The sequence below is a fragment of the Tachypleus tridentatus genome, chromosome 8, assembly GCF_004210375.1.
Source record: "Tachypleus tridentatus isolate NWPU-2018 chromosome 8, ASM421037v1, whole genome shotgun sequence".
NCBI lineage: Eukaryota > Metazoa > Arthropoda > Merostomata > Xiphosura > Limulidae > Tachypleus > Tachypleus tridentatus.
Window position 1 is genome coordinate 92,232,947 of NC_134832.1, and position 13,377 is coordinate 92,246,323.

The window sequence follows — 13,377 nt, forward strand, 5'->3', positions numbered from 1 at the left end:
TTAAAACAAGTTACCAATACCCTGTTTGATATAGAACATTTAATCACTAACCAAGCTACAAATGTACGCTTTGAAAATAAACCATTAGTCAATAACTAGACTACCGATGCTGTGCTTGAAGAAGAAACATCATAACGTTAATATCAACTAGGATACCAACATTCTACCGAAAGAGAAACATCATAACGTTAATATCAACCAGGATACCAACATTCTACCGAAAGAGAAACATCATAACGTTAATATCAACTAGGATACCAACATTCTACCGAAAGAGAAACATCATAACGTTAATATCAACCAGGATACCAACATTCTACCGAAAGAGAAACATCATCTACCAACATTCTACTGAAAAGAAACATCATAACGTTAAATCATCATACCGAAAGAGAAACATCATAACGTTAATATCAGTTAAATAATTTTGATATAAGTAACATAATTATTTTTAGTCACTCACAAAGCTATTAAAGCTCTGTCTGAATGACTAAAACATTGACATCAGTAGCATGACCACATTTAAATAATTACCAGGCTAATAATAGGCTGATTGAAAAAGAAACATGATAACATTAGTATTAGTAATATGACGACTTAGTCATTAACCAGGTTATCTTACATTAAAGAGAATCTGTAGCTAGTCACTAGCTAGGCTACCCATATACTCTACCTGAATTAGAAATAAAGTAATTCTGATATCAGTGGCAAGACTACCTTTAACCACTAACCAGACTGCAAAGAGTCTGCTTTAAGGTAAATCATTGGTCGTTAATCAGAATACCAATACTCTGACTGAAAGAAAAATATGATAACGTTAATATTAGCAGCATGACCCTCTTTAGTCACTAACCATGCTACGAATACCTTCATTGGAAGATAATCAAGATAACATTACCGTTAGTAAGAAAAATACTTGAAACTACAGATACCCTTCTTAACAAAGGAAGATAATAGCGTTGATGTGAATAACCTGATAATGTTTAGTTACAAACCAGGCTTATAATACCCTGTTTGAAAAAAGGATTTTGGTAACTTAATATCAGTAGTATGAAAACATTTAATGTGGGACAAACATCCTTTTTGAAAGAGAAACACGAGAATGTTAATATTAGTAATATGACCCCTTATATCATAAATCATGCTACTAATACCTTTCTTGAAATATAGTCATGATAATGTTAATATCACTAATATGACCGCTATTTAAATTATGCACTATATTGCAAAATAATTACATTGTTGTTTTATTTATGAAGAAGATTTCTTGTAATTTTCCTAAAGTATCGCATTTGAGAAACGATGATCAAGAATAACTGGATATTTAACGACATTTATATATAGTTTAGTGTTTAAGTTATAATCAGATGTTTAATTTTTCTACTGTAAAAGTTGTTTTCATATTTTCACGACATATAATGGTGGTCGAGTACGTTAAGGGGTAATATGTATGATAACCTTGTGAGAAATATTAAGAAGTTAATGTAAAGTAGGAAAGTAAACGAGAACAAAGGAGCAAGGTTTTAATTACAGTCGCCATATTTACATAATTATTCCAAAACTGTGAAAACAACTTACATCATCATCATGGTCAAAGGCATTGCAGACATCATAGGGAAGGCAAGATAGCAGGTCTATGATAAACCAGCTTTTCAAGTAATTCATCCTGATGATCTTAGGGTCAGAAACTACTTCACCACCTGGACCAACAAACGTTGTGTGGAAGTTGAGAATGATGTCGATGAAGAAGATGACATCAACAATACTGTCAAGCACTAGAAAGCTGACATCTTCACTCGTTTTGCTCTTGAAGGCCACGTTGTAGGGCACCATGAGGGCAGTGTAAAAAGTGAGACACAAGATGACCCAATCCCAGATGGCTTTGAAGGCGCAGTAGTGTAGAAGGATGTGGGGTGGAGTTTTGGGAGTCTCTTGTTGGTACTGGGGCATCATGTCGGCACTCAGACTCATCATCTGGAGGCGAGCCAGGGGGAAAGAATCCTGTGTTGTCAGTCGATATTAATTTAGTCGTGTAAGCTGCCAGGCCGTGACAGCTAATACATATAACATTAAGACTTTTGACTATGACGTTACAACATGACGGGTAACACATATAATATTATGAACTTTCGGTTTTCGTTATTATCAATTCGTCATAGCTAACGCGTTTAATACTGTATCCATTGATTGTTGCTACAATAAGATTTGGTAGTTAATACCTAAAATATCATTATATCAAATGTCATGGTTGTTGTATAATGAAAATTAATACTTAGAGTACAACAACTGTAGAGTTTTGTTACTATCAGGATAGTTGACACCTACAGTATACATTTCGATTACTATTGGTATATCGCGGGATAAGCTTTCATCTATAACACTATAGTCTAGGCCACTATAAGACCATTGGTTATAATCCCTAGCCTTCTATAATCCTAGCTTTTTTCTATAGAAAATAGCTAATAATAATAAAAATCAGACCCTCAACTCTTCTTATTATAAGCCAGCAACGGCAAATAACTATAATTCCATTATTCTTATTTTTTCTCTCTATAAAACTACAAAGCTAATACTTATATCTCTGCGACCTCATCTATTCTCGTTATAAAACAACAACAGCTATTGCACATAAGCCTTTCTTTTTTACACTTATGCTACAACAAACTATTGTCATTTTAATAAGACCACAACTGATTAAACACAACACTACAATTGATCTAATACGATATACCAGATGTTTCTCATTATAATAAGACATCAAGATATACATAGAAATGTATTGCTCTCCAAGTTTTCTAATTATAAGATTGTAACAGCTATTATCTATAATTCCATATTCACGACATTCGTCCACACTAGACAAGATATCTTACAATACAGAAAAGCATTTACAACCTATAGTAAGTAATGATACAAGCCTAGGACTTGCATCCACTTCTTCCATGACTTATGGAGTTCTAGGTAATGACCCAGATTACACACTATTGTTGCTGCACAAGTTGCACTGTGGAAAGATTTTGTACACAGAGATCAATGCTAGTGCTTTACGTGCTTTCGAAAGTCCATCAATTGTGTACAGTCAAACAGAACCCACTTGAGTGTTTTAAAGAAGTAGAAGTCCATAAGAGAATATGCGAACATTATGGTATAAATTACCTTTATGTTCTGGACTTTTCCTGAGGGATTGGCACGTAGGTTTCGGCATGTTGTTGAATGTTTTATTTTGATTTAGTCGTACTTTATTAGCATCCAGTCAGCACGAAGGTGGTGTTTTCTAGTGATATAGTAAGGTCACTATTCTTCTCGAATTTTTGGATGCTTAACTTACCATTGATGCTGTAGCCCTTAACCGTCATACATTTTTCAGAAAGAACATTTTTTGACATGCTGTGTACCATATTTGAAATTTTGAATCACAGGCAGGTTAATGCCTCAACCCTACAGTGGCCCATGAACAATATCAAGGACTTATAATATTAAATATCAGAATATAACCATTGCAATGAATAAGCACAGATAGCCCATTGTGTAGCCTTACACTTAAGACAACCGACCAAAAAAGCATTGCAGTAATAAGTTGTTAGTACATTTTAAGATAGTTTGTGGCAACATTTCAATTTTTTGCACATACCAGATACAATTTATACAGACTTTGTCAGTTTTTCTGGTTGGCTATGTACTTTGGGAAAAACCTGTGAACATAGCTCTTGTGTCGCTTTCCTATACTTGAAGGCCACGTGAATGATCTTGTTTTCAATTCCAAAGTAGGTTCCCATATTATCTGTTGTTGTATTTTGGAGTTACTTGCAGTGAAAAGCTATTACTTCGTAGCTGGTTGTAGAATATCTTGTTTCTCCCTTGTTAGAACAATGTCTTATCTTTTTTTAACTGAAATGCCTCAAAACTAAATACATTCCTATTTTAAAAACCCTAAAAGTCTGAGCTTTGATCATGTTACTATAATGGACGTAGTATGTAACCAAAATTCCTGCATCATCCATTAAATGACACCACATACAAATTTCACACTTTGGGTATTCAAGATACAGAAAGTTAGAAAAATAACTGTGGTATGTGCAATAACCACATCTTTATAATATAACACAATTTTAAACAAAAGTTATCTCCTCACAACAAGAACACGACCTTCACTAGGGCTGTATGTGAAGATTTGATTATATCTTTATTGACGTAATTTGTAAATGTAGTACTGAGAAAGTGAAGTTGTTAAAAACTATTATTTTTTTAATAATAAATTAATCTACTTTTAATATAAAACTTTACGGTTTCTGTCAATAAAAGTTACGAACATTTTGAGCTCTGTACATTAAATCATTTTGATGCAATGAGTTGTGCATGACTAAACAGCACAATCTGAACATTTTTCACGCACAGCACTTTGGAAAAATGTTTTCTTTAGAAATAGAGCAGCGTTTATACTAGTCATTAAAATTATTAAACTGGAGAACTCAAAGATGGAAAGTCTTAAAATGATGACATCCCAGACAAGATCAATTTTCGGTACCATCCGCATTTAGTAATCACGAAACTTCAGCTGAATTGAATAAACTGGTCTTTGTCCTAGATTGTAAATGACTCTCTGTATCAATCATTGACTGTGACCATGGTAAGATGACATCAGGTTCTTATTATGCAATAATGTTTAGGAATTACCCTTAACATTTTTATTTATATCTTGCACATGCAAACTTTATTATGTAAAATATTTAAAAAATAAATTTCTGATTTAGTAGTTGCTACAAATTATTAATGTTACCATTTCATGCAAAATGTTAAAAGATTTAAATACAGCTCTTGTTACTTAATACGACAAAAGTACAAAAGTTTAAACATATTACAATAATTGCTCAGTTTATCAGTTCAGAAACGTGAATAAACATCACGTCATATTTTAATAACTTTTTCTCATTCTCCTTTCCCCCTCTAGCAAAGAACTGTTTCAGAAGAAAGCTAAATCTGAAACGCTGGTATGACAACCCCACAGTAGCCCAAGAGTATGTCTGCGGACTAACACTGCGAGAAACCGAAAGAGCACAAATAGTCCTTTGTGTAGCTTTGTGCTTAACAACAAGCAGTTGTTACTACAAACCTTTGTTATAAACTTCGCTGCTAATTGACTAAAAGGTTTCTGAAAAGTAAAGAACTCTACAGTTTAATATTTTAAATTAAAGTTCTAATGCCCATTGATTTTAATGGCTCATCAGTTTCAACTTTAAAAAAATAATGAAGAACAGCAAATTTTTTTGTATGATTAACATAAACAATTCGGTAATTATACATCTGGGCGATTTGTGTCCAATTACAAGTTGTAAATCATAACATGTTTTGGCGTCACAGTCTGATTGTAAAAGACGCCAATTGCGTATCCTTAGCATTTAAGGCTTGTAATGCTAAAATTCAAGGATCGATTCATGCAGTAGCAGAGCACAGCTATCACATTGTATTGCTTTATGCGTAAAAATAAACAAGTAAACACATGTAGCCTAAAAAATAAATAAAACTGAAGTTTTTATAGTATTTTGAGGCACGTTATGAATGCTTTAAGAACTGAGCAAAAATATCTCATAAAGCTCCACGTGCATAATATACATGCAATAAGAACAAATATTGTGCACATTTAGTGAATGATGCTTAATCAAGGAAGGAAGGTATATGTCAAGTATAAGTAGGACGAATTCCAGACAATATAAAAAATAAACTGTTTATCTTATGAACATAAACAGACGCAAATGTTGCAGAGAGAGGGACATAAGAGAATTTATATTAGCCTTGTTAAAGGCAAGAAATGCGTTCTATAAAATGCGTTCAAAAGGAAATCAAATACTCTGGATGGAGCTTTGATCAGAAGAGAGACAAGGAGAAATACATGCTAAAAGACTGCCAATTTACCGTCTTCAGTCATAACCAATTATTGGATTGGTTCTTATTTTAGTTCCTAGAATTATTGTGAGACGAAAAAAATTAAACGAATTAAATGACAGATTTACATATGAATTGATGAGTACACCATTTGCAAAAACGTAAGAAAATCTATATAACAACCCATATTTTTAGACCCAAAGTCGGTCTATTCAATGGTGAAGAAAAGGCCTCGAACCTACTGAAGAAAGTTCTCTGACTTTGCTGACAAAGTATTAGTCTTGCTGACCAATGTTTTCACATGGATATTCCTCAGAAGCAATGAAGACCTCCATCCTACAGTTGACCAGAATAGTCACCATTCAAGGTCAATGTAAGTAACAATAGCTGTTTCTGTCAGTCACGTAGCAGTGTTATAAACGAACATCACTAATTTAATGTTAAAGAAAGTAAAGTAACTTATGTCTGAGCATAATGCAATTGATGTTATAATTGATAACATATTTATTGTAGTAAAGTATTTACTAAGTTTAACTGAAGGTCATTTATCTGTCTAGATTGACGATTTTAGTAATTTTGACAAAGAGATTTTTAAAGATACCCTTTGTAATTTTGATGTAGCTGAGTATTTTAATATATTGAATTAAAGTGTTGTTTGTGTTCTTTAACCCCAGTTTCTGAGACAAATTTTTATTCTAACCGTAAACTTCCTCAAGTTAGTGCCTTTTGTACTTCACTCGCGAGTGTATACTTAGATTTAATATAAATCTATTTGAAATTAGATTTAAATTGAAACTCGAAATAATTAGCCTACACAACCTTCCATTAAGAAATTAATAACATTTAGTTTTAGTAAGTAACACATTTTACCACACACAGTTTAACTAATCCTACAAAATTGTACAATAATATTGTTACTCAGTAAACCTGGTCATAGTTTGCATAAGCATAATGAAAACTTAATGGTGCAATAAAACCTCATGTTTTTTCTTTTTTTTGACTTAGGGAACAAAGATAATATATCAATGTTATTTGAAGATCTAAAACCTGCTTTTATCTGATATGCACACAAGCATTTGGATTATATTATACGTGATAGTTGTTTAGGTAACTTAACATCCTTTATATTAACATGTATTATTAAACAAAGGTGTTGTTCTGTTTTAAAATAAGTAAATTTATCATTAAAATCGCTTTATATTAAGTGCTTGTTTATAGAAATAAGACGTTTTATTTTCGCAGTCTTACTATTCTATTACTCAGTCGCTTCAAAATTATAAAGAAATTTATCAATTTTTTAAACCACGAAAAAGTAAATAATTCCCTTTGCCTTATCCTTATTTATTTTTCTTAACAATTAACGAATTTTTGGATTCTGATTACAGACATTAATTACAGTTTTTCCCATTTGAGAAGTACATTTCGCTTTACATAATATTATCACGATGTTCTGAGCAGGTTAATAACTGATACTTTAAAAAAATCCCTTTACCTAATGTTTCATATAAACCAGATATAAGTATTCATATATTTTTTATAAATAACGAGAAACATTAAGATAGATTTGAACAATTTTATTATTCAGTTCTATTCCAAATGACGTTCAAAGATGTCTTCTTTATATAAAGAAAAAATAAAACACTTTCATGTTTTAAGCAACGATTTTTATTCTTTTAATGATATTGGTTTTTGATATGAATCTATGATCTAAAACAGCACTCCTTGCTAAATCATTTTTTCGAACAAACCAGTTCACGTGGTTTCATTCATAAAGTACTTGCAGTAACAACAGTCGAATACTTTATTTATTGTTACCTAAAACACTGGAATTTTATAGAGATTACATTAAAACGCTTATGTGCGCCAGTGTTTAACATCTATATAAATCCAATTTAATTATGTGTCTTATCTTTGAAAAATATATCCAAATTGTATATCAGTGTGATTATTAACTTTGTGATAATACTTACTTGTGAAATCTGCGATTGTTTGGCATTGTCTGACTTGACGACGGGCAGGTGAGAGGAGAACTGCTGGACAAAAACAGAGCGACTCCTGGTGACAGAGCGTGCTAGTCGAGCAAACTTGCTGAGACCTAAAATGTGTTTAATAAATGATGGTGTTTGAAGTATTTTGAGTTTTCGCACACACAACTTCAATTGTCTAAAATATTTTTTTTTGAACCGAGTTGTATTAAGTATCTTAACATATACTTTGATCCGATCTTTATCTGTTGTTCGTGAAAACGTATTCTATTTAATTTGTTGTATGGTTTAATTTAGTTAGTATTTGTACAGCACAATTCTGTGTTACGTTCATACATAATATGATTACATCAAGCTCACCTTTACTGGCATCGTCTTCTAACGGTTGTTTCAAGGCTGTGATGTCTCTGAATGTCAGGAGAAACAGAACCACGACATCCTTTTCGTTTTTTATAGGAGCAATGTGAAGTAACAACCATAGTGGAGTGTCTGAACATAAATTTAAACAAGTTATCCTTAGATATCAAAGATTTATACCTATACAGAAAAATGCAGAATAAAGCGTTCATTGTTACCATAGAAATATTAACGAATAGTATCTGTAGATGAACATCCAGAGTAAAGTATCTAGAACGTAAGAGCACATAGGGTACTATCATAACAACAAGAAATAATAACTATGAAAAGATGTATAGAAAATGCGAAGGTAAAATATTACCACACAAACATTAAATAATAGATGCTGTAGTGGAATATAAGATTAGCAAACACACAGGATACAAATCATTCAAACAAATGTTTGTGTTAACATACACAGAATCTTAGGTCTTTGAGTTTTCAGGAAGAAATATTGTATGTAGTAAAAGTAGATAAATAAAACTGCGCATTTTAATTCGGAAGATACGTTGTTATATATTGGAATGGAGACAACACAAAAGTCCAGCTGTACTAGAATATCTGCTTTTTTAAAGCTGTTTTTTCATAACAATAATATGAAGTAGTAAATGTTTCTAGCATATTGTAGATTGTAGTCGGTGTAAACGTGTGAAAAATAATTATAAAATACACAGAAAATTAAATAATAACTTCTTAGGTGTCTAGGGAATATATGTAACAATAATATGAAATAGTAAATATTTCTAGGGCTTCGCGTTATGGAGATTTTAGTCAGTATAAACATGTAAAAAATAATTATAAAATAAACAGATAATTAAGTAATAACTTTTTAGGCATTCAGGGAGTATATGTAACAATAATATGAAATAGTAAATGTTTATAGCATCATGGAGATAGTAGTCAGTATATAGGTGTCAAAAATAACTATAAAATACACAGATAGTTAAATAGTAATTTCTTAGGTTTTTAGGAAATGTATAAAACTATGGTAATTTTCATACAAGGATAGGAAATGGAGGACTGTGATTATAAGATAGTGGGGTTCGTTGTGTGAATTTAAGATTTCCAAGAAAAGAGAAATAAAGAGCAAAATAATTGTTTGTAAGTCATTTTGATTCTATCGCTCAGTGTTTAAAGTATAAGCTCTTTAATGAAAAACAAACAAATATTAAATGAACTTAGAGTTACAAAAATGTTAATTATGATATTAGAAAAACTATGTGATAAGAATAAAAAATATCACATGAAAAATTATCTTAAAAGTCTGGATATCTGCAATCCTCTTGTCGGATACAATAACGTTTGTGATATAAAAGCAGTTATGTTGAATGATGGGTTAGTCAGATAATGTTAACACAGTGTACTTGTAAATCTGTAGTCTAATCCAACTAAACAACACAGCTACAGATAATCCTCCTCCAGAAAACAAATTATTATGAAAAAAATATGTTTTATTTAACTTATTCGAAATGAAACGTTTCACAATAAAATACTCTTAATGTTCCAATTATATTTAAAAACTCATTTTAATCCGAAAAGAGAGTCTGACAAGAGGGAAAAAACGTATTTGTCTAAGTATAGTTTGGGCTCATTAAGGTGGAAAACAATGTACACAGGTTGTTAACAAAGTGAAAGCAAATCAATACAAGTAATATACTGCCAAAGGAACATACAAAGATATGAAGCTCAAAATATTTTACGATATATTGAGGCATTACTGAACTAATGATGCTGTTATAGCGTTATAGCTTGCAACATGAAGGTAACTGGAAATGGCTACATAGCTTGTTACAAGAAAGAAACTAATGATGCTGATTTGGTTTGTAATACTGAAGGAAATATTACATGACTACACTTACCTTTACATTTAAGAAATACACACTTACAAAAGTATTGTGGGGATATCTGCGATGACTCGTTGCTATATTAGTAGATATTAAATCGTTCATAAAAAGTACGATCAACCTTGTGTATACTTTTCAGTTACTGGTACAGTTAACACCAACAGTTTAATGCAATTAAGATTAACTTTCTGATGAAAAATTATAGTCGCAAATCTAGCAGACGAAAACTGTTTAAGGTAGTTGAAACTAGTTTGTGCTGTAAAAATTATGCTTATATAGTTATAGTGCAGCTCTTTATGGTATTTAACATTTCATACACAATCTATCATACATTCCTTTGATGAAGCATCAGCATTTTTGACTTCAAATAGTTTCATGTAATTGGAAGCCCGAAGCTTTATTACTACTGTCACGTTCTATAGGTCGAATTCTTAACAGTAGATGACAGTGACTAGTTAGCAATAAATTTCAATAATACACAAACTACAACATAATACATTTGTTTTAAAATAACATATTAAAATAAATCAAACCATTATACAAATGTTTATTGCACTGTTGGTTGTCACAGTCGTATACAGAGCTTTAAATAATTGTCTCTTTTTCGTAAAAGTCATCCAGGCTGGTTCAGTTGCTTCAGAATACAATTAAAAAGACAAATTATTTTTCCTTCTCTGTTATTACAATACAATCTGTGAGTATTTCGCTATAAAAATCCCCACTACATGCTCTTTATTGGTAAACTCACAATCTTAATTTGTACATTTTATATGAACAGCCATGCAATTGTTTAGGTTATAATTCATGCAAAACTCGCTTTAAGGTTTCATTTCACAGCATTTATATTTTACAAAATATCTGCAATTAGAATGCTTTGCATGCTGATTTTACTTTGCACTACATATGTTCGCTTCTGATCTCATAAATTACAATTTCCAAGCGACGTCTATAAAACAATCTTATACACAGGACATTGATCTACAAACTGAAATATGTAATACTAAATTAAAATATATACCACGCTTGTCTTAATCCTATTATAAAAAGTAACACCTTAAAAAAAAACATTTACCATTCTGTCGTCAAACTAAACAAATAAATTGAAAAAGAACGGGAAACATGATATCTGCAAGCCACAACAATAGTAATATCAGAAACATTTATTGCTCATATAATAACTATATAACAAAATGTTTAACTCATCGCTATTGAGAAATAATAATTTTGCATGGATTTGAAGTATTTTTATACTATTGCTTCACGCAAGGCAAATTTTTCTTTTATAATTATTTCTACAGTCAATGCTCTTAACGTAGTTGTGTGTATAAATTTGTATTTGTAGAGAATTTTCTTTTTTTTGAAGGTTGTAATGAAACGATGCAAGTTAAATCTAACCAAAAACACTTTAGGTGTAAAAGAAAAAAGTGCTTCCCGAAAAGGATTGCGATGAAACTTAAGGGAGTGAAATCAAAATTATCGGACAAATTGGAAGCAACACTTACAGTATTGATAAGACTTGTACAGCCAGTATTCATTTATTAGTTAGCTAGCTTGTGCGTTTTATTTTACTCACCACCAGCCCGGCATGGCCAGGTGGTTAAGGCGCTCGATTCGTAATTTGAGGGTCGTGGGTTCAAATTCCCGTCACACCAAACATGTTCGCCCTTTCAGCCGTGGCGGCGTTATAATGGTACAGTCAATCCCACTATTAGTTGGTTAAAGATTAACCCAAGAATTGGGGGGGGGGTGATGACTAGCTTGCCTTCTCTCTAGTCTTGTACTGCTAAATTAGGAAGGCTAGCGCAGATAGCCCTCGAGTAGCTTTGTCCAAAATTCAAAAAACAAACAAAAAAACAAATGTCCCAAGCTGAAAACAAAACAAAACGCGACCTAGCTAACTAATGAATGAATATTTGCCGTAAAATTATTATCAATGCTACAAGTGAATCTAATTTCTAACTCACAACTTTTTTTTCACAACAACGGCTTTTTTATTATTAGATGTCATGACATTTTGTCCATACACACCAACAAACTACAGCAAGTGAGAAAGTGACACTGAATAGTAATCAACATTAGCTTCAGAATCGAAACCATATTATTTGGAACAAACCTATATTTTACAGAACTAACCAGTCTTTACAATATACGGTGGTAGTTTTACTCTCTAAAACAGTGTTAATAACTTCCTTTAAGGTAACTCCATGGAAACTAGATTAACGGTTCCTATCATAGCCTACATGCATTCCGTTCAGCCGTGTGAATAATCATTATTTACATTAATTGCTTAAGCAACTATCACTTTACGCTAAACTTTTTTTAATTTGGATAATTTCATGAAATATGGTAAATATGAGCTTAAAAGTTTGTAATGAATGATTAATAATAAATGTCCACCCGACTGACTCTTTTGAAAACTTGAGCTAAAAATTGCTGATCTAGTTAGCTTGGTCTAACTTTATTATCTGCATGTCATTTCACCTTATTATTTGGCTGCTTTAAATCCGCCGTCTTTAATCTAAATGACAAAAAGCAAATTGACTAAAAACGGTCAACTTTCCCGTTTAGGTAAGGCTATAATAAAAAATGTTAGACTAATATTTCACCTGACGTTTTTCGTAAGCATACGCAAGCATTTTCGTCAAATTTGAGCGATTTTTGTTAAATACCTTTAAACATGTGGCATATGCTTATTTCAAATGAAACTAATAATTGTAGGAAGAAACTGTATATCGATGTACAAAATTAAAAAAAAAATCCGTAGAAGTTAAGTTTGTTTTTATATCAAATAAAGTACGAAGAAAAAAATACGAAACATTCAATCAAAATTGGAGATTTTATATCTCGTGTATTTATTAATAGATTGTTTTGAACTTTGATATCTGAAGTAAGTATCTAGTAAAGCATATCCTCTGAAAATGTGTGATAGTTTGAATTATATCAGTCGGATATACAGAAGATGAACTAAACTGTCAGTCCTGTTAATATCACACAGTGTGTCCTGCAGGTTGTTCAGGTCGCATGACAGACTATCGTGTGTTTTGATCATTGTCAAAATAACTAAACATCAGCTCTTCGTTGTAAAATAATTTTTATTATCTTTAAAGTAACGATGATAAGAACATTGTATTTTATGCATTTGATAATGGCAAGAAAACTCTCTTAAAAGACTGCAGTTCACTTTTCTTGATAAACGGTGGTCATGTTTATTCTATATAGAACGTTACAATGGAACAATAAGACCTTGCGCACTGGTTGTATGCGATATATAT

General features: G+C 31.6%; 1 protein-coding gene across 1 annotated transcript in view; it reads right to left on the reverse strand.

Annotated features, from left to right (window-relative positions):
- LOC143224220 (potassium voltage-gated channel protein eag-like) overlaps nt 1-13,377 on the reverse strand; it is a 98,106-nt gene that overhangs the window by 25,380 nt on the left and 59,349 nt on the right. The window contains exons 3-5 of the mRNA XM_076452642.1: nt 8,226-8,354; nt 7,851-7,975; nt 1,579-1,974 (exon numbers count right to left, since the gene is read on the reverse strand). Coding sequence (XP_076308757.1) covers nt 1,579-1,974; nt 7,851-7,975; nt 8,226-8,354 — 650 coding nt within the window. The remainder of the gene's footprint in view (nt 1-1,578; nt 1,975-7,850; nt 7,976-8,225; nt 8,355-13,377) is intronic.